This window comes from Miniopterus natalensis, chromosome 6 (genome assembly GCF_054644295.1).
Source record: "Miniopterus natalensis isolate mMinNat1 chromosome 6, mMinNat1.hap1, whole genome shotgun sequence".
Lineage (NCBI taxonomy): Eukaryota > Metazoa > Chordata > Mammalia > Chiroptera > Miniopteridae > Miniopterus > Miniopterus natalensis.
The window spans coordinates 36,413,638-36,436,367 of NC_142086.1; the positions used below are offsets into that span (position 1 = coordinate 36,413,638).

At 39.2% G+C, this 22,730-nt stretch overlaps 1 protein-coding gene across 8 annotated transcripts in view; it reads left to right on the forward strand.

Annotated features, from left to right (window-relative positions):
* The window catches only part of PHLDB2 (pleckstrin homology like domain family B member 2), a 96,539-nt gene that overhangs the window by 63,706 nt on the left and 10,103 nt on the right, over positions 1-22,730 (forward strand). For 4 of the 8 annotated variants that reach the window (XM_087818149.1, XM_016200195.2, XM_087818150.1 and 1 more), the window contains 5 exons: positions 3,386-3,529; positions 4,150-4,332; positions 6,101-6,241; positions 7,404-7,503; positions 14,910-15,117. In XM_087818149.1, coding sequence (XP_087674275.1) covers positions 3,386-3,529; positions 4,150-4,332; positions 6,101-6,241; positions 7,404-7,503; positions 14,910-15,117 — 776 coding nt within the window. Of the gene's footprint in view, positions 1-3,385; positions 3,530-4,149; positions 4,333-6,100; positions 6,242-7,403; positions 7,504-8,498; positions 8,604-11,279; positions 11,301-14,909; positions 15,118-22,730 lie in introns of all 8 variants that reach the window. The other 4 variants (XM_087818151.1, XM_087818152.1, XM_087818153.1 and 1 more) reach the window with 3 other exon arrangements.

Below are 22,730 nucleotides of genomic sequence, written 5' to 3' on the forward strand. Positions count from 1 at the left end.
GCTTAAATGATTTAGGAAAACACTCCATGTGTTGAAAGCTTTCCTGCCATCCATTATGTATTCTTTGAGAGTTTAAGGGTTTATTTTTGTGTCTTATGCAAATTCCCTCTGTGTGCGTGCGTGTGTGTGTGTGTGTGTGTGTGTGTGTGTGTATGTGCTCATACTTTACTTGACAGTGGCATTGTGGATTAACTTGGAGTTTCAAAAAATTTAAGATCCATACCAAAACTAGCCTTAAATTCTCTTCTTTCCTTCCTGTAATTTCCTGTCTCAGTTTCTCCTCTGTTTTACTTTCTCTTTCTTCTAAGTCCTCTAAAACATGAAAATGCCTTTTACATTCGAGAAAATAGTCTGCTTTCTTTCTTTTCTCTATCTCTTTTTTGCTCCCAGTGTCATTTCTGCTGTTTTCCATCTATATTGAAAAATGCTATTTACATTAAGCTGTACACACTCTTTATCCCAAACATCCATCTTCCCTGAGTCCCTGTTACCCTCTTTCCCAAATATCTTTTTATAGAGCTACACAGCTACAACGGTGACTATTTTAACTCTCATTTGGAAAAGTGTAAGCTTGACTAGGAAAGAAAATTTTTTTATGTTTTTCTTCCCCAAAAAGCAAAAGAAAAAACTTGCTTCTGGATAAAAATTTGCATAACAGCCCCTCTCTTTATAAATTGCTTTTAAAAAGACATTAGAGTTAAGAATTCCTACACAGAGTCCAGCCGGGCCTGGCTCAGCGGTTGAGCGTCGACCTAGGATCCAGGCGATCGGGGTTCGATTCCCGGTCAGGGCACATGCCCGGGTTGCGGGCTCGATCAATGACTCTCTCATCATTGATGTTTCTATCTCTCTCCTCCTCTCCTTTCCTCTCCCTGAAATCAATAAAGATATATATTTTTTTAATTAAAAAAAAAAAAGAATTCCTACACAGAAAGTGTTTTGTGTGTGTGTGTATCGGTATGTGAAATAAATGTTCATCATATAACAGGTGTGCTTAATGTGTACCTCAGGCATATTTGTGAACTATTTCTACAAATGCTTTATTTGATCATTCAGTTTCATAGCTTCTCTGCCATTATTCAGAACATGGAGCTGGCAGATTCAGGGGACAAAGGGTGGTTGTGAATGTAGTGTAGCTGGATAAGATGATGTCAGCGAGGTGGGCCGGGGCCAGGTCTTGTGAGCCATGTTAACGAAACATGGTTTATTTTACATGGATGGGAAGCCATTGAGTGCTTTTAAGCTGGGAGGTGACATTATTTGATGTCCATTCATTAAAGATCACCCTGGGCTGCTCTACTGGATTGTGAGGAGGAAGGGGAGATGCCAGGAAACCAGGGTGCAATAGTGCAGGCTAGAGATGCTGGTGGCTTGGATTCAAGTAGTGGCACAGAAATGGAGAGAATTAGCTGGCTGCAGATATATGTTAGAACCAGAGTTGACTGTTCCTGTTGATAGACTGAATGTGGGGATGAAGTTAATTAAGGAAGGTGTCAGGAGTAATGTCATTATTCCAGTTTGAATAATGAAGTGGACATGGGCAGGGAGCACCTTTTCCTGAGACAGAGAGGACTGGGGTAAGAATGAGCTTAAGAGGGAAGACGAGTGGTTTGATTCTGGGCGCACTGAATTTGAAGGCTTGTGGCATCCTAACGAGTTAAGTAGGCTCCAAGGTTTCTTTATCTCTTAGTAGAAGAATAAAATCTTTCCTTTTCTATTAATGAGTTGTTCTTTTTCTCTGCAGACTTCCTGGTGTCAAAAGGCCATTTGGCTTTTAGATTATTTTTACATGTCTGTAACTCATGTTTATTGAGTAGCTTTCATGGGCCAAACCAACTTGACTCACAAGATGTATTGATTTTCTTTCTTCCTTTCTTTCTTTCTGACTCTCTTGCCCTCTCTCTCTTTCTCTTCTCTCATTCTCGAGGACTAATGAATTTATATCTAACCCTTAAACAAGTCCTACTTTTGACAAGCATCATACATTTTTTAATTACCTAATTAGGTTTTATGGTCTATGACTCACATAAGGAATCAAACCTTGGTTTTGAAACATTCTACTATCAACTGAGTGAAAGAAAAACTCAGAGTTGTTACTCTTCATTCTGATTCACTGTCAAAGATAAAATGAAATTTGACAACCCAGTTATCCACTTCCTTTCAATTTAATCCTATAAAACTTTATGTAGTATCCATTGCCTCTATCTGAAGTGCGAGACTAATTCAGCAGCCTTTTGATAACTCTGATTTACGAACAGTCAATCCCAGCTTTCTCTACTTTGTCATAATTAAAAATTCTCAGTAAAAACCTTGTTTTCTCACCTGGAATTTTTGCTTCATCAGCATAAGGATACTTTGCCTTTCTTGGAGCCATTTTTTTAAAAGATTGGTGGGCTAACACAACAACCTAAGTGTTAAATTTAACACTATTTTACCTTTGAAAAAGATGCTATTTTATACTCTATTCTTTTTTCGTACTACTTTGTTGGTGTGGTGAAAATCATGATTGGTCTGTACAATTACTTTCCATGAAAATTTACAAGTGCCTTTTCCTCAAATATAAATGCAGGAGTTTGAAGGTGATAGACTTTGATTTATGCTGAAGCCAGAACTGAATCATTGAATTTAAAGTAACTGGAAATTCTGTGTCCTGGGGATAGAGTTGGGAGTTGGGGAAGCTGCCTTGAACTGAAACACCCTCAAGTTGCAACTCCACCTTAAAGGGTGTGTGTGTGTGTGCGCGCGTGTGTATGTGTGTGTGTGCACGTGTACACATTTGTCTTGCTAGGAAAAGCTCACTAGAGGACAAGTGTAATTTTTATTCTCATTTAGTCGAGATGCCTAAAAGCTGGATTCCATTACAAATAATTACTGTTTTATAAATGTCTTAGAGCAAAAACCAGTAGCCCTCAGCCCACTTTCACTCACACTTTTGTTTGTCAGGAAACAGAAGCGGAGCAAAAAAATCTAAAAATAAAGATTTGTGGAAAAGGCTCTTGAAATAGAGAGTGAGTGATTACAGTGTCAATTTTATATCTCAGATTTGTGCGTGTGTGATTATTTTAAATGTTGTGTAGTGACAACCTCATTCAGGCAACAGAATGAATGCTGATACCACTGGGTATTTCAAAATCTAAGATGTTGGGTTATTTATAATATAGTCATCTTGATTTCACCAGAAAAAAAATTATTTTTAATGTTTGGAATATCATTTTTCATGATTAAGCGCTGTAATTCCATTTTAATTGCTGATGAAACATTTGATAATACCACAGATACCTGGCTGTGCCGCTCTAAGCTAACTCCATTGTATTAGAGCATTAATACTCTCGCATGCCTCAGCTTTTGCTTTCTTTGTGTTTAATTTCTAAATTCCTCCTTTTAGGGCTATATCAGTGTAAATGAAATTAATGAGCCATGTGGCAATTCCACGAATCTATCCCCTTCCACTCAGTTCCCTGCTGATGCTGACGCTGTTGCCACTGGGCCTACCACAGCTGTCCTGGTGAGCCAGCCACAAAATAAAGAGGTGTGTTGGCATGACATTTCATTCATTCACTGCTTTCCTCGTGTCAGAAATTAACCCTGGTTAACTGAAAATGAGGGCATTTGTCACAAATATATGTCTGGTTGACCAGAGGGTCAAAGTGATATTGAGTTTGAAAACATACCCATTTGGGGGCACTGGTCTAATGATTATAATACTAGAAACCGTGAACTATATGGGACAGAGTGGACTACCAGAAGAAAGTTTTAAAAAAAGCAAAAAACTATATCTGAGTATTCTAACCTGATCAAGTTTTCTTAAAAATCAAAAGTCTTTCTAAAATTGTTGGCTTGAATCACCTTTCCAGTTTGATTTTGTTTTCTATTATGTTTTGCAGTATGGACTTTTTAAATGTTATGCCTTCTTAAAACATCTGGAAAGGGGCAAATAATAGTCAGTGAAAACACCTTCTACTGATCTAAATTGGTTGCAGGTTGGTGTTTTAACAAGAAGCTAAATGGAAAGATACAGCCCCTCATTTGTGACTTCTTGATTAAAATAGAAGAACATAGAACAATCAGATTATTGATTTCATTTCTTTGTCATTATTCTTTCATTTTACATGGACACATATATACTTTTTTTTTTCTTCTCCTCTAAAGCAAAGATCACCTGTCTGTCCTGGATTTATGTTTCCTTCTACTCTTTCTCATCCTGTCACTCAACCTCCATCAGCCCCCTGGCCTGAAGTCATGGCTCCGTCTGTCGGTCCCTTCCCTTTAAATGACACACCTCCTCCACTACCAGCTAAGAAACACAGAAGGCAGCAGCCGCAGGAGCAGCAGGTAATTAGGAACCGGTGTTCAGAGTTTGAGAATCTTCAGCTTTTGCAAGGAAACTTTTTTAAAAGACAAGGTGTAGACTCCTTTGCCGATTTTCTTTTTAAAGGACATTTAGTATGTCCTGAGGGTGTTGGGAGTGTTGTAAAGTTTGAGACCTTGACTTTCCTCTCCTAACTTTTGATATGTTTGAGCTAGTTTTATATGCTCATGCTTCAGTTTCCACTCAACCAAAATATTGCAACTCCTCTCAGGTATTTTTCAAAATAATAATAATTTCCATAAAATCCCTGGTACAGAAAGTTGCTGTGTCAACACCCATGTTTTTACACATTATTGAAACCATAATAATAGACATCATGCCCTTGCTATGTGTCAAAATTTGCTAAACATTTTACAAATATATATCTCATTTCTTCTCTTTAATGATCCCATGAAATAAGAATTAACTGCATATGGACATTTAGGGAACTGAGGCTTAGTGTAGTAAATACCTTGTCCAAGGTCACCCCACAAATAGTGCTTTTGGTCCATAGAACAATAGTTTACATTGACCAGACTTTTTAAAAAAATTATTATTCTTAATGTTGCCCTCCTTTAACTATATTCAGTGCATATTTGTGCTTGTATTTTTTTAAAAATCTGATTTTTGAGCTTCTTTTCAACTATAATCAAATTCCTGTGTGAATTTGGCAGCAGGAGATCCTAAGGAGTTACTAGGAGACACTAGATCCCCAAAGTAGGCGATCAAGCCCTACTGTGCTATGCCCAGCCCTTACATTTCTTGAAGGTACCTTTACTATCTGTTACCTTTTGTTAAAGGACTATATATCCCCACTACTGTTAAGTTAATAAATTCTAGCTAATATAAGTAGATAATGGTAATGTTAAAATGCCTATATTTTTCATGATTGACCCGTGTGAAGAAGAAGAATAAATTTGGTAACTCAAACTCACATTAATTTTTCCATATTTCAAAAGTCCCAGCTTAGTATAAAAATGATCAAACCTAGAGAAACTTTAATTAGGAAATAACTTTACTATTGAAGACATTTTTTTTTGAGAAGCCAAGAAAAATTTGGATAAATTTCAAGTTGGCAAAATTTTGCCTTAGGAATCTGAAAATAAAAAGAAATAGTCAACAGGAGGATTTTTTTTTTATGTGAGGGATTATTATAGGGGCTTCTTGGCCAAGATCTTTTCTAAATAAAAGAGTAACCTAGAAGGATGCCTTATATGGAAACGTTATGTCGATTTGGAGTGTGTTTCTGTGATTGAAATATTTTTCCAGCTTTAAAACAGCTCCCCTGATGACTCCCTCTTTCTCTTCGTCTTCCTCTCCCCCCTTTTCTTGTCCTCCTCACACTGGGATCTGTGCCACCACACAGAACTGTCCAGACAGACAAAGGGAGAAACTGCTTACTTGCTCTGTCCACTGGCTGTTCCGCCATCCACATGGCGACCATCATAATCGTTTGTAAGTTGTCCTGAGGCCCCAGGGCAGCAGGCACTAACTACGAAAGTGAAAGGTGGATTTTTTTTTTTCCTTTTGTTTCTAGGTTCAGTAAAAAATTCTTCCTAGTGCCTGTGTATCTTACCAAATGCTAGCCGGCCCAAGTCAGTTAGTGAACACAAGTATAAGTTGAATTGAAAAAAAAAAAAAAATTCTGTTAAAATTCCCAAACGTCTTGGTGAATGCATACTTCTTAATTTCTTCAGTGACCTGTTTCAATTAGTCAAGTTTTGCTATTCTGCTTTACATTTGCATTTAAAGCACTTTAGAAGTCTGGAAGAAAGGAAAAAACAGCATAAAGAAGGCCTCTATCTGAGTGACACTTTGCCTCGAAAGAAAAGTACTCCTTCCATATCCCCACATTTCAGCAGTGCTACTATGGGGAGAAGCACCGCCCCGAAGGTAGGACATGGGGAGAACCGCGGGCTTCACCTTCAGCGACTCCTTGTCCTTATGTTTACGGGTCCGCAAAGTCCTTAAAGAAAATGCTAAATAAACAAGCCATTAAGTTTGCTTGTCGGGCAAACGTTATAACTAAATTGCATTTTCTATCTTATTCAGAGGACATTTGGAATTGTACGCTCTGGGACCAAAGAACCTGGTCCAGGGTATTTTCTACCACCACGAGTGGTAGGTGGCATTCATGTGGCAGACTCCCGTGGCTGCATCCCACATCTGGAAATTGGAACAGATAAGCTCTGGATTACAGGAGTAATAGCACCAGATATTTATTGAGCCATTTCTGAATCTGACACTGAACTAAGTGCTTTATGTGGATGGTCTCATTTTAAAATCCAGCAACACTATTCAGTAGAGGTACTAACTGTTATCCCCGTTGTACATGTGGAAAAACTGAGGTGTAAAGAAGCTAAGTGACTAGCCCAAGAGCCCTCAGCTGGTCAGCCATGAAGCTGGAATATGAGCCTATGTGGTCCAACACCTAACCCTCATTCATGTTCTGCTGACATGCCCGAGGGGTCATTGCAGGAAGAGGAAAGGCAAGTGACAAGGAGGCTCTGAGTGGGACAGGCTTTGGGGCCCTTCCTTTGACCTTAGAGTCATGTTGTTTTAATCTATTTCACAAACTGGTGTTCCAAGTATATTTTACATAAAGGGTTTTGCTATTAAAGACCGTGCTAGAACCACTGGGGGAGCTGATAGGGTCCTCCAGCTTCCAGCCCACTAGATGGCTGGGGGTCGATGGGAACAGGGTGGGTCTGCTCTGTCCTGTGCATGCCGAGCACGCCTTCCTGCCCTGCCTCTGCCCTCTGCTCCTTATGCATGCGGAACTGTGAGCTGCCCTCCAAGGTGGTTTTGGAGAACAAATACCCACCAATTTTGGAATTGCTGCCACTGGAGGAGCTGCTGTGATGTGGAGACTTCCGTGGTGCTCCTTGGGGTAGACAGCGACTGGTCTTTACCACTGAGCGTCCAGAAACGGGACGGGAGACCTTCCTGTCCTGCCCTCTGTGCTTGGATAGGAGCTGTGAAACAGGGATGTGGCCATGTCCTGGAGGACCACTAGCTGCAGTTTGCCTGAAGTGTTTTCTCCTGGTTCTCACAGGCTCACTTGCCCCTGGGACAGAGCAACAGCTGTGGCAGTGTGCTTCCTCACTCGCTGGCGACCATGACCAAAGACTCAGAATCTCGGAGGATGCTCAGAGGTAGGAGCTTTAACATCAAATGGGATGTCTTTTGTTAAGCATTAGGATTCTTCAGCAAGGGAGAGACAGCAAGGTTGAGGATCATTAGAAAGGGCATCAAGCAAAGTCCTCAATTTTGTTCTTAATGTGTCCCTTTTGGGGGAAGGGATATATATATATATATATATATATATATATATATATATAATATATAGTTATATATTATATATATATAGTTATAATTATATTTATAGATACAGTTATACTTGTACTAAGGCAACTCTTTCTATACACACATATATGACTGGTATGTTTCAAATATTGTACTTCATAAACTTAATAGTATTTTCAAACCAGAAAGGCCCCTAAAGAATTATTAACCTTTGCATTTGATAGTTATAAAGGAAAAAGAGACCACTGAGATCTTAAGTCACTCGTCTGGCTTGTGACTGGGCCACTGTGTTGAGCCATGTGCTAAAGATACATTGAGCTGACACAGTAAATAGAGCACTAGTGGCCCAGGACAGAATTCCCTTAGGCCTTTTAATGTGGTTTGAGCCTTTATGCTATGTGGTCGTTAGGTTTCAGGTAGACTTTGATTCTCAGCATATTTTATTTCTTTGTAAAAGTGCATTGCATCTATAACAGGTTTCTCAAATAGTCTTCATGGGGCTAGAAGAAATTACTGCTATGCAGTTCCAGCCGTGAGGATCTTGTTGAAAAGATTAGATTTATTGTGTAAACACTGCTATTTAGGTCAATAACTTATATGGGCCCTCGATTTTGAACAAGCATGGTGCTAGAGACCAAGAGTACAAATGAATAACATGATCCTTGCCCTTGAAATGCTTATAGTCTTGTGAGGGAGAAAGACACACAACAGATAATTTCAATAAAATGTGGTAAATATATGGAGCTATGCCAGGGTGTAAATGCGGAGGCTGATAGGGCGGTGGGTACGCGGCCCCTACGAGTATCCATGCACCAGTGGGATTGAAACCCTTCCCTCCCAGCAGGCTGGGATTCCATTCTGACTGCTCAGCCTCTCGGCCAGTGGTATCAGGGGATAATCACCGGTTTTCTATCAGAAAAAAAAAAAGGAAAAAAATATATAAATTTTGGTATGTATATATATGTATGTATATGTGGTGTGTATATGTATGTGTATAACTTTTGTATATATACATATATATCACTCGAATGAGGTTTTTGAATCATTACTAGAAGTGATTTAAGAGTTAATAGAGGCTGTAGTAGTCATAAGAGAGGTTTATAATGTAGGATAGGCTTATGTTACATTTAAATCAGTTACAGTTAAATCAAGTACATTTGATTAAACTTCTCTTTTCTTTTTTAACTTTATTTATTGATTTTTAGAATGAGAGACACGTTGATCTGTTGTTTCACTTAGTTGTGCATTCATTGGTTGCTTCTTGTATGTGCCCTAACTGGGAATCGAACCTGCAACCTCGGCATATCGAACGACGCTCTAACCAACTGAGCTACCCAGCCGGAGTCTTTTATTTTCTTTACCATAATTTTTTAATAAGCTAAAAATAACTCTTATGATTTATAAATAATAAACATAAATGAGTATATTTTGGCTCACATTTATCACTGTTCATTTATGGGTCAAGTCTATTTTTTATTGAAGCATTTTTCTGTAGTATTTTTAGACTCCTTTTTAAATGTACTTTTCCTCACTGGCTGAAGACATCAAAGCTTGGATTGGCCCCAAAACCATACTTGATGTTAAAAATATTTTCTTAAAAAAGAAAGTAAGAAAAATTAGACCTTTGTACTAAATGGATAGATTTGTAAAAATAAGGGCTGCAAACATTATTGTGTAAGACGACCCTTGTGAGAATAAGGTGAACCTGAAGGGATGTTTCATCTCATATTTTCTAACCTCTGTTTTCCCCTCAAATAATGGGAATCCCCGTGCTCCATTCATATGGGAAAACTGAACTGATTCTCTTAGGTCGCATTAGGGACGTGCTCTCTGTAAAATCTATTGTCTTTGATCTTGTTGCTCTGGTTCCTCACTGGTAGGTCTTTTGTACCTGAGAAGACTGCAGCTTCAGTCTTCCTTCAGTCTACTGCAGCTCTAAAGTGGTGTTCGTTCCTTAAAGAGTTTCTGTGGTGCCGATGAGACAGCGTCTAAGGAAATAGAGACCCGCGTGTGTGTGGATCCCCTGGATGTGATGTGTCTTGCGAGGCCAACCTGCCTCCCTTGGTTCCCCCACCAGAGGAGGAGGGGCCGGGGACCACAGTTCTTAGAGTCACTGCAGACCGTAAAATTGACAGGGTTTTCTACTGAGCCCCTACTGGTGGCCCACAGTGACCGGGAGGGTTGCATCATAATTTCATTTAGAACAGTTTCACTAGCACTTGTCGGCCTCATTAAAAGAGCAAACACAAGTAAAATTTCATGGTTTTGGAAAAAAAAAAATAGATCTAACACACATTTTCATTAAATCGAATTTAATAGATCTTACCATTTTTCTTGACTTACACAATTAACTTAAATGGACTATTTTTTCTGCTGCTTGTTCTTAATGGATACGTCAAGGACCGTGGTGTAAGTATAAGCCTTCCTTTGATCAGCATTGTTTTAACAGAACCGACAGTGTGAATCATGCAGACAAAGGTCCCTGAGAGCAGAGTTGAAGGCACACGGCCCAGGAGCTCAGCTCTTAAAGTTGTAATGCTTCTTGGCTTTTGTACAACTTGCGAACTATGGCTTTGTAAGCTTTAGAATGAATGAAATCTTTGTCCTTTTGTCTTCTGTTTAACGCAGGAAAGTCCAAGAAAGGTATGACAACCTCCTTTTGTGTTGTTTCTGTTTCCAACAAATAGTGAAAGGTCGTTGTGAAGTCATCTTTAAGAAGTGATCAGATTTAAAACTGTACAATGGCAGATTTTTAGTCTAATGATTATTCCTCTTACCCAGTGGGGGAAATTGTGCACATGTGCTGGGTGCAGCTGCCGTTCATTCACAGGCAGCTGCATGACCCTCTTTGTTTGGTTTGGTTTTTATGACAAGGTCAGACCACGCAGGAAACATGAGTGCTTGGGAAGCATTGTTTTGTAAGACTCGGGATCCAGATAAAGAAAAGAGCGGGCCTTGTGTGCATAGGCTAAGTGTAAAACAGGTCACTCCTTTCTAAAGGCAGGGTACAAATAAAGCAGGCTACATGGGAGGGTGGAAAGACGTAAAGGGCTCCTAGTTAATCATCCCATTTAAGACTATTTCATATGAAAGGGACGGTGGCCTGAATCAATAAGATGCAGTTACTGTGGCTAGCTGGTAGCGATGTAGGGTGTTAGAGGACTGAGTTATACGATGTGATGGACGCTGCTTCAAATAATCGAATGGCATTTTACAAACCTCGGCTCTTAAAAACGATTCGTTACTGTCTGCATGGGAAAAAAGAACTGTTTTATAGATATAATCTTGTCTTATTCTCCCTGTTTTCCGGTTGACCAATGTGTGTGAAAGACTTTTTTCCCCTGAACAGATGTTTTTTGACTGTATGCATGTATCATAAGTTCATTAATGGGTTTTTTGACTTCTTGAGTTCTTATAGCTCAGGCTTAATCTAACCATGTGAACATGTTGCCTCGTCAGCCTGGGTGGTCACTAACACCGTCAATGACTGCATGTTGGAAGTGTTGTGTCTGTTTCTTGTCCTCTGTTCATCCTTTCTGATCTTGTATCTTTTTCCCCTTCTCTGTCACTCTCCTCACTCCTGCCTTGTCCTGTGCCTTCGTCTTCCGGCTGTGGACTCTGTTAGGAAGAGTGAATTTCGCAGCAGGTGAGCTATGAAAGGCCGAATTGCCCGAAATACAGGTCCCTTTTACCTTCTTAAACATAGGTTATAATTTCAAGACATTTCGTTTTCTGTATTAAGGCCTAGATAGTCATTTAAAGTACATACCACACATTTGGAAAATAATTGACAAGACTATATCTCACAGTGGTCAACTCACACAGAACTTCTCAGGTCCAGTTAGCCAGAATTCACAGAGACTGGCGTTGAAAATAATAATAATAAATGGACCTTGCACCTGTAAAATATTGCCTCTTCTTGGGTAGTGGAGAGAGTTTAGCTTGTTTGGGGTCCTTGTATGTGCTATGCTTAGTGACTCAGCTATTATCAAGTCTCACTTTATAATAGCTCTTTCTGTCTGGATAGGGAGGATTTGAAGCATTTACAAGGCCCTTTTTACTTTTTAGTTGCTGTACACTGCTGAACGTTATTCTTGCAGCACAACTTAAAAACCAAGCAAGCAGTCCCAGGGGTTAGGAAAGCCTCATTTTTTCCCAGTCCATTTACTTTGTCCCACCCTGAACAGTAAATGCATTCCACTTCTTTATTTAGCCACTAATTCGGTTGCCATTTATAGGTGAGAAAATGAATTCATTGGGTGACTCCTTACTTCATGACATCCAAACGCTAATTGATGGGGATTCTACAATGCACAGCACATAGGTGTGCCCTCCCTGCTAAAGCACACCTGTTCCTGCTGCTTCGCTGCTCCAGCACTTCTCCTTGGGCCTCCTAGCAGGGTGACCTCCCTCTCCTGCTCTCCTATGGTGTTTTCTCTATCAGAAGTGCCTATTCCTTTGGATGGCCAGACCTGAGCTTGAATCCCCAGACCCGCTCTTTGGAATCACACTGGTACAATTCCAGGGTCACAAAGGGAGCTCCATGCCCATATTTGTAATAGCAGGGGCAATTTGGTGTTTTTGGAATTGTTCAGGAGGAAGGAGTCTAAGTCAGGCAACAGTGGAGTTCATTGTGATCAGTAAGGCATTGCCAGTTGGGAGAAATTTAGAAGCTCTATCAAAGAGAGCATTTCTGTTCACATTGGATCCGCAGGAAACAAAAAACCTGCATTGTGAAAGATATGCTCCTTAGCAGCAGGCTTTTTCATTTAAGTTGCCACGAAAATGTAAGGCTTATTTTACCACCAGAATGATGGAAGATTCTCTGAGACATAGAGCCAAACCTCAACAAATAGTGAGGTGATCTGGGGAATTTATGTGCACAATCCTTAGCACAGTATACCTTGTCACACAGCCTTCCCTCGTGCCCACGTCTGAAAATTTTGTGTCATTTTAATTTACTGTCTGCCTCATCTGAAGGTGGTAAGTTCATTTTCTTATTCTGCAATACTTTTGGGGGGGGAAAAGAAATCTTGGAAGATCTGAGGAGCAGGGCATGGGTTGTTTTAAGAAGAAATATACTCACCTTCCTTTCTGCTTTTCTGAGGAAGTATTAGTTGCATCGTAGGGATTGACTTTTCCTCATTATGAAAAACCGGAGGCAAAGTGGAAGTTGTGGCCCAGCACATGTCATTGCCCAGGAGATAATTATTGTATGTTTTCAAATTACATGGTTGTCTTTTAGGGATTTGTTTTTTCAGAGTAAAACAAGAAAATGTCATCCATGTAGTTGGCGTCAATGTGGAAGTTTTCTTTGCCAACAAACCTCTTTGGAAAGCATAAGGCAAGATACATGTATGACCTTTTCAAATAATTGCTGGTGGGTGTTTTTGGTCACCCTCCTTTTCATAATGAGTAATTGGAAACACTTTAAAAGGAGCAATTAGTAATTCTAAAAGTTCAGATATCAAAGGTAAATATTTGAGTAATGAATTATTTTGCCTTTCTTTTTTTAAAAAAAAAAAAAAAGGCACATGCTCCACGCTCATGACTGTACTGGCTTCATTTAATGCTTTATGCGTTAATTACTATAATTAACGATAGTCTGCCTAAAATCTCATGGTGTGCATTTATATTTTGCATCTTCCCTTAGCTAAGTGATATGTAGCTTTTACATATATATGTGTGTGTTGGTATTTATAATTTAAAATTATAATTTATATTAAGGGGATTTGTCTTCCCAGAAGATGTCTTAATCTGAACTGACATATTTTCACTTAGATAGCTAAAACTGCTCCAAATGCTAATGTTGAAAACTCCTCATATACCTAAAATCACTCTACAGTAAGCTTTGGTGTGTGACGCTTTGCATCATGGATGTGGCTTCTGGTTTTAAATGGAAATGTTTAATCAATAGCGGAAGAAGCTGTTTGGAATCACTTGTATTCTCTCACCCTCTTGCCTGTTTCTCAGACCTTTCATTACCAATTAAAAGCCTTATTGAAAAATAGGCAAAGCACAAGAAAAGAGACAAAATTCAAATGGTCCAATTGTAAACTCTTAGTAGATCTGATAGTCAGTTTACTCAGGGAGAAAGATAGCAAACTACAGTACTGGCTAGAGCAACATCTTTTTAATGAACAGAAGAATTTGTTTATCAGTATGACCCTTACTTCCTCAGTGTATGGTGCATAGAGAATTGAGAGGAAAGACTAACTCGATTTATGGTGCTCAGCTACCAGAGAGAAAGCTATAGCAATAACACAAAGTAAAGCCAATGACCTAATGTGCAGCTAACCAGGTACCAGGGTAAGCAGAACACCTCTCAGTAATGACACCTTTGCTGCTATCGATGTAGCTCCTACATTGTCATGTGGTTGATATCACCAACTGGTGGAAGGCTGATGGTTCAGGTGGAAAAAGAAGACAGCTATGTACAGCAGGTCCTCTAATAATGTCGTTTTGTTATAATGTTGATGAGATGCCGTAGAAACTTAACTCTTGTTTATACCATTTAGCCTGTTTTGATGAAATTGGTTTTCTTATGGTCTTTTCACCACAGTTCCAAGAACTTATTGATGATGTTAGGACTTACTATATAGAGAGAGTAATTAGGAGGAGTACAACCATTGAAAGGATTGTTGACGCTGAATGTTTTAAATAAGTAATTGGCAGACAAGGGAAATTGAAAAGAAAAAAGTGAGAAAAATGTACAATTTGTCTCTTAACCAGATTAAAAGTGTTAGTGTTGGTGCATGAATGACAGGTTTCTCAAATCCTATGCCGAGATGATTGACCTGCTCTTTTATGACCAGATCCAGTATCCCTTAAATATGAATATCATTGAAGAGGTGACTGCCTTAAGGCCCTGCTGTTGCTTATCACTAGGAGTCTTTTTGCTTTGATTTGAACCAGCTATTTTGAGAGTATTCAGGGCCTTAAATTGTGTTTCTGTTTTGGTTTTCTTGTGTTTTGTGTGTGCTGATATATTATTCTCAGTTGTGCAGAGATGTGGGAATGGCATAAGAAAGTGTCAAGTGATCCACTGACAAAAAAAGATCACTCACAAGACCACTTCTTTGAAACTCTTGCTTGCACTGAGCATGATGCTGTTTCTTTGATCTTCTTGGCTTCAAAATAAATTAGACCAAGGGCCAAGTTTCATAGGCAGATGTTTTGGGTTGCTAGTTTGAGTCTTATAAGATCTAAGACTGAAAAATGAGACACAGTAACATATTTATGGCTCTTTCCTTAGGGTATAATCACCAACAGATGAGTGAAGGACAAAGGCAGAAATCTTCTGAATTTTACAACCGCACAGCATCTGAATCAAATGTCTACTTGAACAGTTTCCACTACCCAGATCACGGCTACAAGGACCAGGCCTTTGATACTTTGAGCCTAGACAGCTCTGATAGCATGGAGACCAGCATCTCTGCTTGCTCACCTGACAATATTTCTAGGTAAGATTTATTTGTAGGTAAAGTTTATGGTTTGGAGATGTACCTGCTGGTTTCAAAAAGTAAAGACTTCAATTTGGGGCAATGTATGTATTTGTACAAGCCCAAATTTATGAAACATAAAGTCTACAATGCAGAAAACGGTTGGGTGTCATGGTGATCTTTGAAAGTAATTTCTTTGTATCCTGTGTGACTTAGCCAGTCAGACATCATATAATTCATCTTTCTTCATTATTTACATTTAAGCTCACAGGTATACTGTGCTTCAGAGTTGTTTGGCTTCTGTTGGTTGACTCCAAGCTTCATGAGGAATGAAGCTTTTGATTAAAGAAAGAAATAATTTTCAACAACAGAATAAGAACTTTGAAGGATTTCTTACACTTGTGTTTTATTAAAAGGGAGTCTGTAGCTGTTCTGCATATTAAAATTGTTGTAAGGATTTAACTATTCACGTTTGTGTTCATACATTGAGGCAAGCAAAGGTGTTTTCATGGAATGATGACTAAAGCTGCTTTTAAAACATAGATCTAGCCCAGCCGGGCGTGGCTCAGCGGTTAAGCGTCGACCTAGGATCCAGGTGGTCAGGGTTCGATTCCCGGTCAGGGCACATGCCCGGGTTGCGGGCTGCAGCCGATCAATGACTCTCTCATCATTGATGTTTCTGTCTCTCTCTCTCCCTCTCCTCTCCTCTCTCTGAAATCAATAAAGATATATTTTAAAAAAATAAAATAAAACATAGATCTAGTCATGGTACCCCTTCTCTTCAAAAGCTTTGATGAGGCCCTACCACCTTTTGAATAAAGTTAGACCCCAGATCGTGGCATCCTAGCTTCATTCTCCCCTCCTGATACATCTCACAGAGCTTCCTATTAATTGACAGGGCAATGAATTCTCAGATCTCTGTGCCTTTGACCATATTGCTCCCTGCCCTGGAATCATGTAATTTGTTCATTCATTCATTTATAGGCCCCTTCATTCCACAAGCAATGTGTGGGTTGCTGTGCAGTCAGCAGTGGGCTGGAGCTGGCCTCTCCTGGCTGGCAGGTGCCTAAAGTGCACATCTCCTCCTGACTGTGATCAGTGATGTCATGTGGGTAGTTTGAGATTGGCCATGGTGGGAGGATACATTCCACATAAATCGACTATAGCTACACATCAGGGTTTTTGTTTTCCTCCAGAGAGCTGGTTTACCAGCACACCACTGTCTATAGTCAGCTCATGCGATCCTTTGTTTTACTCACTCAGCCTGTACTTACTGAGCACTGATCTTGTCTGGGATTGTAAATTATCTATTCACCCCATCACCCCACTCCCCTCTGAGCCTAGAGAAATTCTCCTCATCCTTGAAGCTCAAACTTAAGTTGGAAACTCATGAAAATTTTTTCCTTCGGGGCTTTTTCTTCTGTGTTTCCATTGCACTAGATACTTTTTTCCTGTTATACCACTCGTCCCATTGCAGTATAAATTTTTCTCTTCAATAATTAATTGGTGAATTTCTCGGTATTAAGGAAGATGCCTAATCATCTTTCAGTTTCCACACACAGTAGAGATATTGGCATATAGTAGGTATTCGATAAGTGTTGGCTAAATAAATACCCCAGGATGTAGTAAAATGGATATATTTTTAATTTTTATATTTTTCTGTGTTTGATCTATTTAATTGGCTGAGAACCATTAAACCAAAAAAGAAAAAAAAAAAAAAGCAATATTCAATAAATGTTAATCGAGCACTTGTGTGTCTCAAAGGGAAATGTTTAGTTGGATAATTGCCGTCAAACAAACTTCCCTATATTGGAAGGGAGCCCCAGCTGGGAACAGGAATACTTGTTCCTTAAAGCAGCTCTCACACTTCTCTCAGCCCTGATTTGCTAGCCTGTGAAATGGCGGGATTGTTTCTTGAATACAAAGAGTGATGGCTTTTTAAATATTTTGATGGAAAATTTCCATCATCTAGATATAATTTCTTTTTTTACAAAGGTTTCAATAATTTACTACCTGCCCACCCCCCAAAAAAATAAGTGACTGAGGCAGAGAAAAAGTAATATTAGCAAGTTAAACTTAGCTTTTGGGTTAGTGTTTCATAAATGAAAAGAATATGAGAGACCCAAATGTAAACAGACATTATAGCCAGGAAATTTGGGGTGTGGAGGAAAAGAAGAAAAAGGCAGATACTATGTTCTGTGGTAAATAGAGTACAGTGTATTTGATTCTGGCATTAATGGGTGAAATAGTAATATTACTGGATATATCCTATCAGAAAAGGAAAGGTGTTCCTGGGAAAAACACAAAAGCAACCGTAATAATTGCATTATTGCTTGTCACATGGAAATGACCTAAATTTAAGGAGGGAATTATGTAATAATAATAAGGAATAGAGATTATATATATATATGTATATATATATTTAAATACATCTTTATTGATTTCAGAGAGAGAAACGGAGAGAGAGAAACATCAATGATGAGAGAGTCATTGATCGGCTGCCTCCTGCCCGCCCCCTGCTGGGGATCGAGCGCGCAACCCGGGCCTGGGCCCTGACTGGGAATCGAACCCCGATCGCGGGGATCCTAGGTCGATGCTCCCCCGCTGAGCCACGCGCGGCCAGCAGAGATTATACTTTCGCTGTCATTATTATCTCATGTTAGAAGGGTTCATTTTTCACTTTATTATTCAGTATGAGAAGGTGCAGCATCTCACTTTAAATAAATGCGATACGAGCGTTTCGGGGAAGACGCCTGAGCGTGGAGCGGCCCGCGCCCCTCTCCCCGAGGCGCTCGGTGGCGCCCGCGCCCTGGCAGGGAGCCCACGTTGTCAGGACAAATCCTGGAGCTTTGACAAGTCCTTCATAAATGACTATTGTCCAGTGTAACCCATCAATTCGATGTGGAATTTTTGAAGAAGGAGACACAAACCTCAGAGGGCCTGCCCACCGTGCTTTGGCGCTTTGTGCTCAGTCGCTATTTCCAAAACACCAGACTACCCTCCTCTCTTTCTAATAATTGTGCACATGTTATGACGACACTATTCCAATGATGAACTCTTGACGGCTCCCCCCTGTTTCTTTTCCATTTCGAGGCGCCTTTCATAAGGAAACACTCTGTTTTCCTATCTTGATGGTTTTTCTCCCTCTGGGTTGTGCTCCCGCCTCTTTTTTCCCTCCAAAATGAGCAGTAAATACGCATCCTTCCAAGTCCTCGCTCCCCACCCAGTCTCCCCTGTTCAATGGTAAACAGCAGCCTGCAGCAGGGAGCCCAGGGAATCACCAGAAACCGGGCCCCTGCCACTGTGTCTGCCGAGCATTCGAAGTTCGGATCCGAACACGTAAACACAGCGACCAGCAAAACCTGAATTTATTTTTATTTGCACATTCAGTTGCTTTTTCTGAGAATGGTTTCCAGGGGTAGAAAATGAGGAGGTTTCCACTGAACATGCCACATTCGGAAAACAGCACTGCTGCAGAGTGTTCCATAGTCACTTCACACAGAGCTGACCTGGTGGTGCTAGCAATTGCGGATAACCAATCACTAACAGCAATTGCGGATAACCAATCACTAACCAATCGCTACAGTCATAAATTACTAACAGCATGTACTTAATTTTGCTGCCAGATCCTCGGAAGGTCAAAGTAGAAGATGCCTATAAAAGGTCTAGTAGAAAAGGGGGAGAGAGAAAAACAAGCTCCTCTGTGCCACCATCTACCTTGAAAAAAATTCATGCTACCCTAAAATAAACTTACACCCATTGTTATGAAGGAAAATAAATGAAGACAGGCAGAAAGAGAAATAAAGGACTAAAATTTTTCTCTTTTCAATATTTTTTAAATTATGTATTAAAATACCCTGAAATTATATGTATTTTAAAGAGGTAATGGCATGCTAAAATTCTAGTGACATAAACATATTCTTGTGGTTTATGATGTCCCAAAAAGCCATTTGTAGAATTATAGAATTCCTCAGACTTGTGGGTACATTTGCCCTTCAGTTTTTGTTGAGACATCATTTTTGTGTCTATCAGAAAGTTACTTGAGTCAGACGGTGTTTTTGCTTTTTCAGCATTATTACACTATAAATAAACATAGAGCGAAGAAAACAAGTCTCGGGTCTTAGAAAACAATAACTAAGAGTTGATTCTGCATAAAACCTCTATTCTGCTAGAATTACTGAGTTGGCTTATAGAATGTAGGGTTCTAAATACCACCTGCAATGATACATTATTAATACTATTGCCATTATTAACTTACTAAGGCCTGACTGTGTGCTCATATTTTTAGAAAATGTTGAGAAAGTTGATCGCTCATGACAGCTTGCATACCAGCAGTGTGTGTGTGGAGGGAGAAATAACACTGGGAACAGCATTGAAAGCAATCCATTGCTGAACTTGGTTTTAAAAGATATTTGAACCAGAATTTTAGGTGCTTCTGATCCCTTCATTTTAGGCGAAGGTTTATATTTTGCTTTCTACCCTGGATAGTGTTAACCAAAGAAAAGGTTCAGGCTGCAATAAAGAACAAAAAGTATTTATTTGAACAAAAATGTTTACAACCCAGGAGGCCTAGATTCAGACAACCACCTCAGTTGTGCTGTAAGAGAACAAGGAAAGGGAGGGTTTTATACAGGTGAAAATGTACAAATATGGTTCCCATTGTAGTCCCCCCTGCAAATGAAGGGATCTGGAATATAGGGGTTGGATAGCTCCAATTTGCAAGTGAGGGAGTCAAAATTATGAGGAGGGAGTAAAAGTCCATAAATGCTCATACAGCAGTTGTTCCAGGATGTTTATGGCTCAGCCTTTAGCTGAGCTTGGCAACAAGTTAACAACTTAATAGCAGCTCTGAGAACTGAGGCAGGAGACCTGCACAGGCCCCACTTCCTCAGTGGCTTCCTGACTCTTTTTTTAAGTGACTCTCTTATCAAATGGTGGCAACATAATATCATAGAGCGGAAAAAGTTTTGCTGAATAAAAGTGGTTTAAATGTCAAGGAAATATTAAAACTCAACAATAGCAAAAGTGTGGCTATGGAGAACAAGTAAGTGTCTATGGATAAAAATTAATTTACATTTTTAAATAAGATAACTAAGTACCTTTTAAAGTGTATATGGTATGGTTTAAAAAAAAAAAAATAGTTGACTTTAGGTGCCTAAAATCAATGAAGACATGAAGTGATCAGTGTTAGCATGTACTTTCTATCAAGTATTTTCAAAAAATTCAGTTCATTTGGTGCAAAAATGAAGACATTTATGAGAACATTGCCAAATAAATAGAATGTATACAATTGGCAGATAATTAATTAGAAATATTATAAAATAGAGAACACCCTAAAAAATTCTAAAAAAATGAACAGAAATATTTAGAGTTGGATAAATGTTTGAAAACTTACCCCCAGGAGGATCCCAAATTGCAAATATATAAAAAACCATGGACTGAAATAATTTGTTTCTAACCAAGTTATTTGCAACCAATTCATCTGGGTAGGTTTCATGGGGCTTCAGGGTCACACTTGGGCCAGTGAATGGAAGCTGTAGGAAGATAGACTTTGATTCACCATAGGAATCAAGATTCTAACAATGCTGTCCAAACAAGGAAGAAGTGGACACAGTGAGTTTTCTGTAACAATGTTCAGGGCACAAGCTAGATGAAAAATGGAATTTGTAGAAAAAACTAAGGGAAAAATGGGGGTTAGACTATGTGTGTGGGGTTTTGTTTTGTTTTAATTGGTCAGTTAAGACCTGAGACTTAGTGAAACATAGATTATTTATTTCCAAATTAATTGTAGACATAAGATATCCATATCTGATGTCACAGACAACACTATAGAATAGCGATTTTCTTTTTTAATTTTTTAAAAAAATATATCTTTATTGATTTCAGAGAGAGGAAGGGAGAGAGAGAGAAAGAAACATCAATGATGAGAGAGTCATTGATCGGCTGCCTCCTGCACGCCCCTGACTGGGGATCGAGCCCGCAGCCCGGGCATGTGTTCTGACCGGGAATCGAACCCCGATCGCCTGGATCCTAGGTCGACGCTCAACCACTGAGCCACACCCGGCTGGGCTAGAATAGCGATTTTCAACCTGTGTGCTGTAGCAGGCACACTGGTGTGCCGCAAGAAATTTTAAAACATTCAATACCTGACTATTTAGCTAGGGGTACTGACTGACCTCTTTTCCCTTAGATTGCCAAATAAAAAATGACAACAGCCAGCACAATAGTCATCCAATGTGAATGAATAAAAATTATACCCATTTTTTGGTCAGATTGGCAAAAAATATATTATTTGGTGTGCTCCAGAATTTTAGTAATTAGTTTATGTGTGCCATGAAATGAAAAGGTTGAAAATCACTGCTGTAGAATGTAAACATAATTTCGTGCTATGATATCGCCTGCATGGCTTTCTCAGTTGAGTTGATAAAGCTTGTCCCTTTTGCTGTTTATGAAGTTGGGTATTTTCAATAAAGGGGAACACAAATTTCTGCACAAAAATTAAGATTTTTTTTTTTTTTTAATTCTTGCTGGCTGAAGAGAACAGAACTTACCCATTTGTACCTGCCCCAACAGCTCATGGAAATAATGAAAAGTATTCGCCATATTCTTTTTCTCAGGAGAAAATACCTGGCTAAAACTTGGCGGAAAGAAGTGCAGCCTAATTGTTAAGCTTCTAAGGATTCAGCATTCCTAAGGCTATCTCTCTCCTCGATAGATGCATTTTCTAATGAGGCTGGCAGCACTGATTGCTTTTTTTTTTTAAGACTTCAAATTGTTTTAGATGCATAGCAAAATTGAGAGGAAGGTACAAATTTCCCACATACCCCCTGCCCCCCTAATGCACAGTCCCCCATTATCAACATCCCCACCAGAGCGATACATTTGTTAACAATGAACCTACATTGGCACATCATGATCACCCAGAGCCCATAGTTTTCATTAAGGTTCACTCTTGATGATGTACAGTCTGTGGATTTAAGTATCCATTATTATAATATCATACAAAGTATTTTCACTGCCTTAAAAATCCTCTGTGCCCACTGTCAACCACTGATCTTTTCACTGTCCCCATAGCTTTACCTTTTCCAGACTGTAATATAGTTGGAGTAATACAGTATTTAGTTGTTCTAGATTAGCTTCTTTCCATTAGTAATATGTTTTTAAGGTTCCTCCATGTCCTTCCGTGGCTCAATAGCTCATTTCTTTTTAGTACTGAATAATATTCCATTGTCTGGATAAACCACACTTTATTTATTCGTTTATCTACTGAAGGACATCTTGGTTGCTTCCAAATTTTTGGCAAATATGAATAAAGCTGCTAAAAACATCTGTGTTCACAGTACTGATTTTAAGATAAACCACATGTCCTGTGTTACTGCGGTCATTTATCTTTTCAAAACAGCCTAGGTGTGAGATGATCCAAAATATGATTTTGGAAAACCATATTAACAATTATCTTATGCATGTTATTTGAATTCATTTTTATGTGAATATCTTACAAACACAAAATCCTACTGTGTGCCAGGCCCTACGCTATGGGAGATAGAGGCACAAAGCCTCTCTGTCCTCAGAAGAGTCTGGAAAAGAAGACAAATATTGTAAATGATTAAGCGTGTGTACATGCATAAGAAACA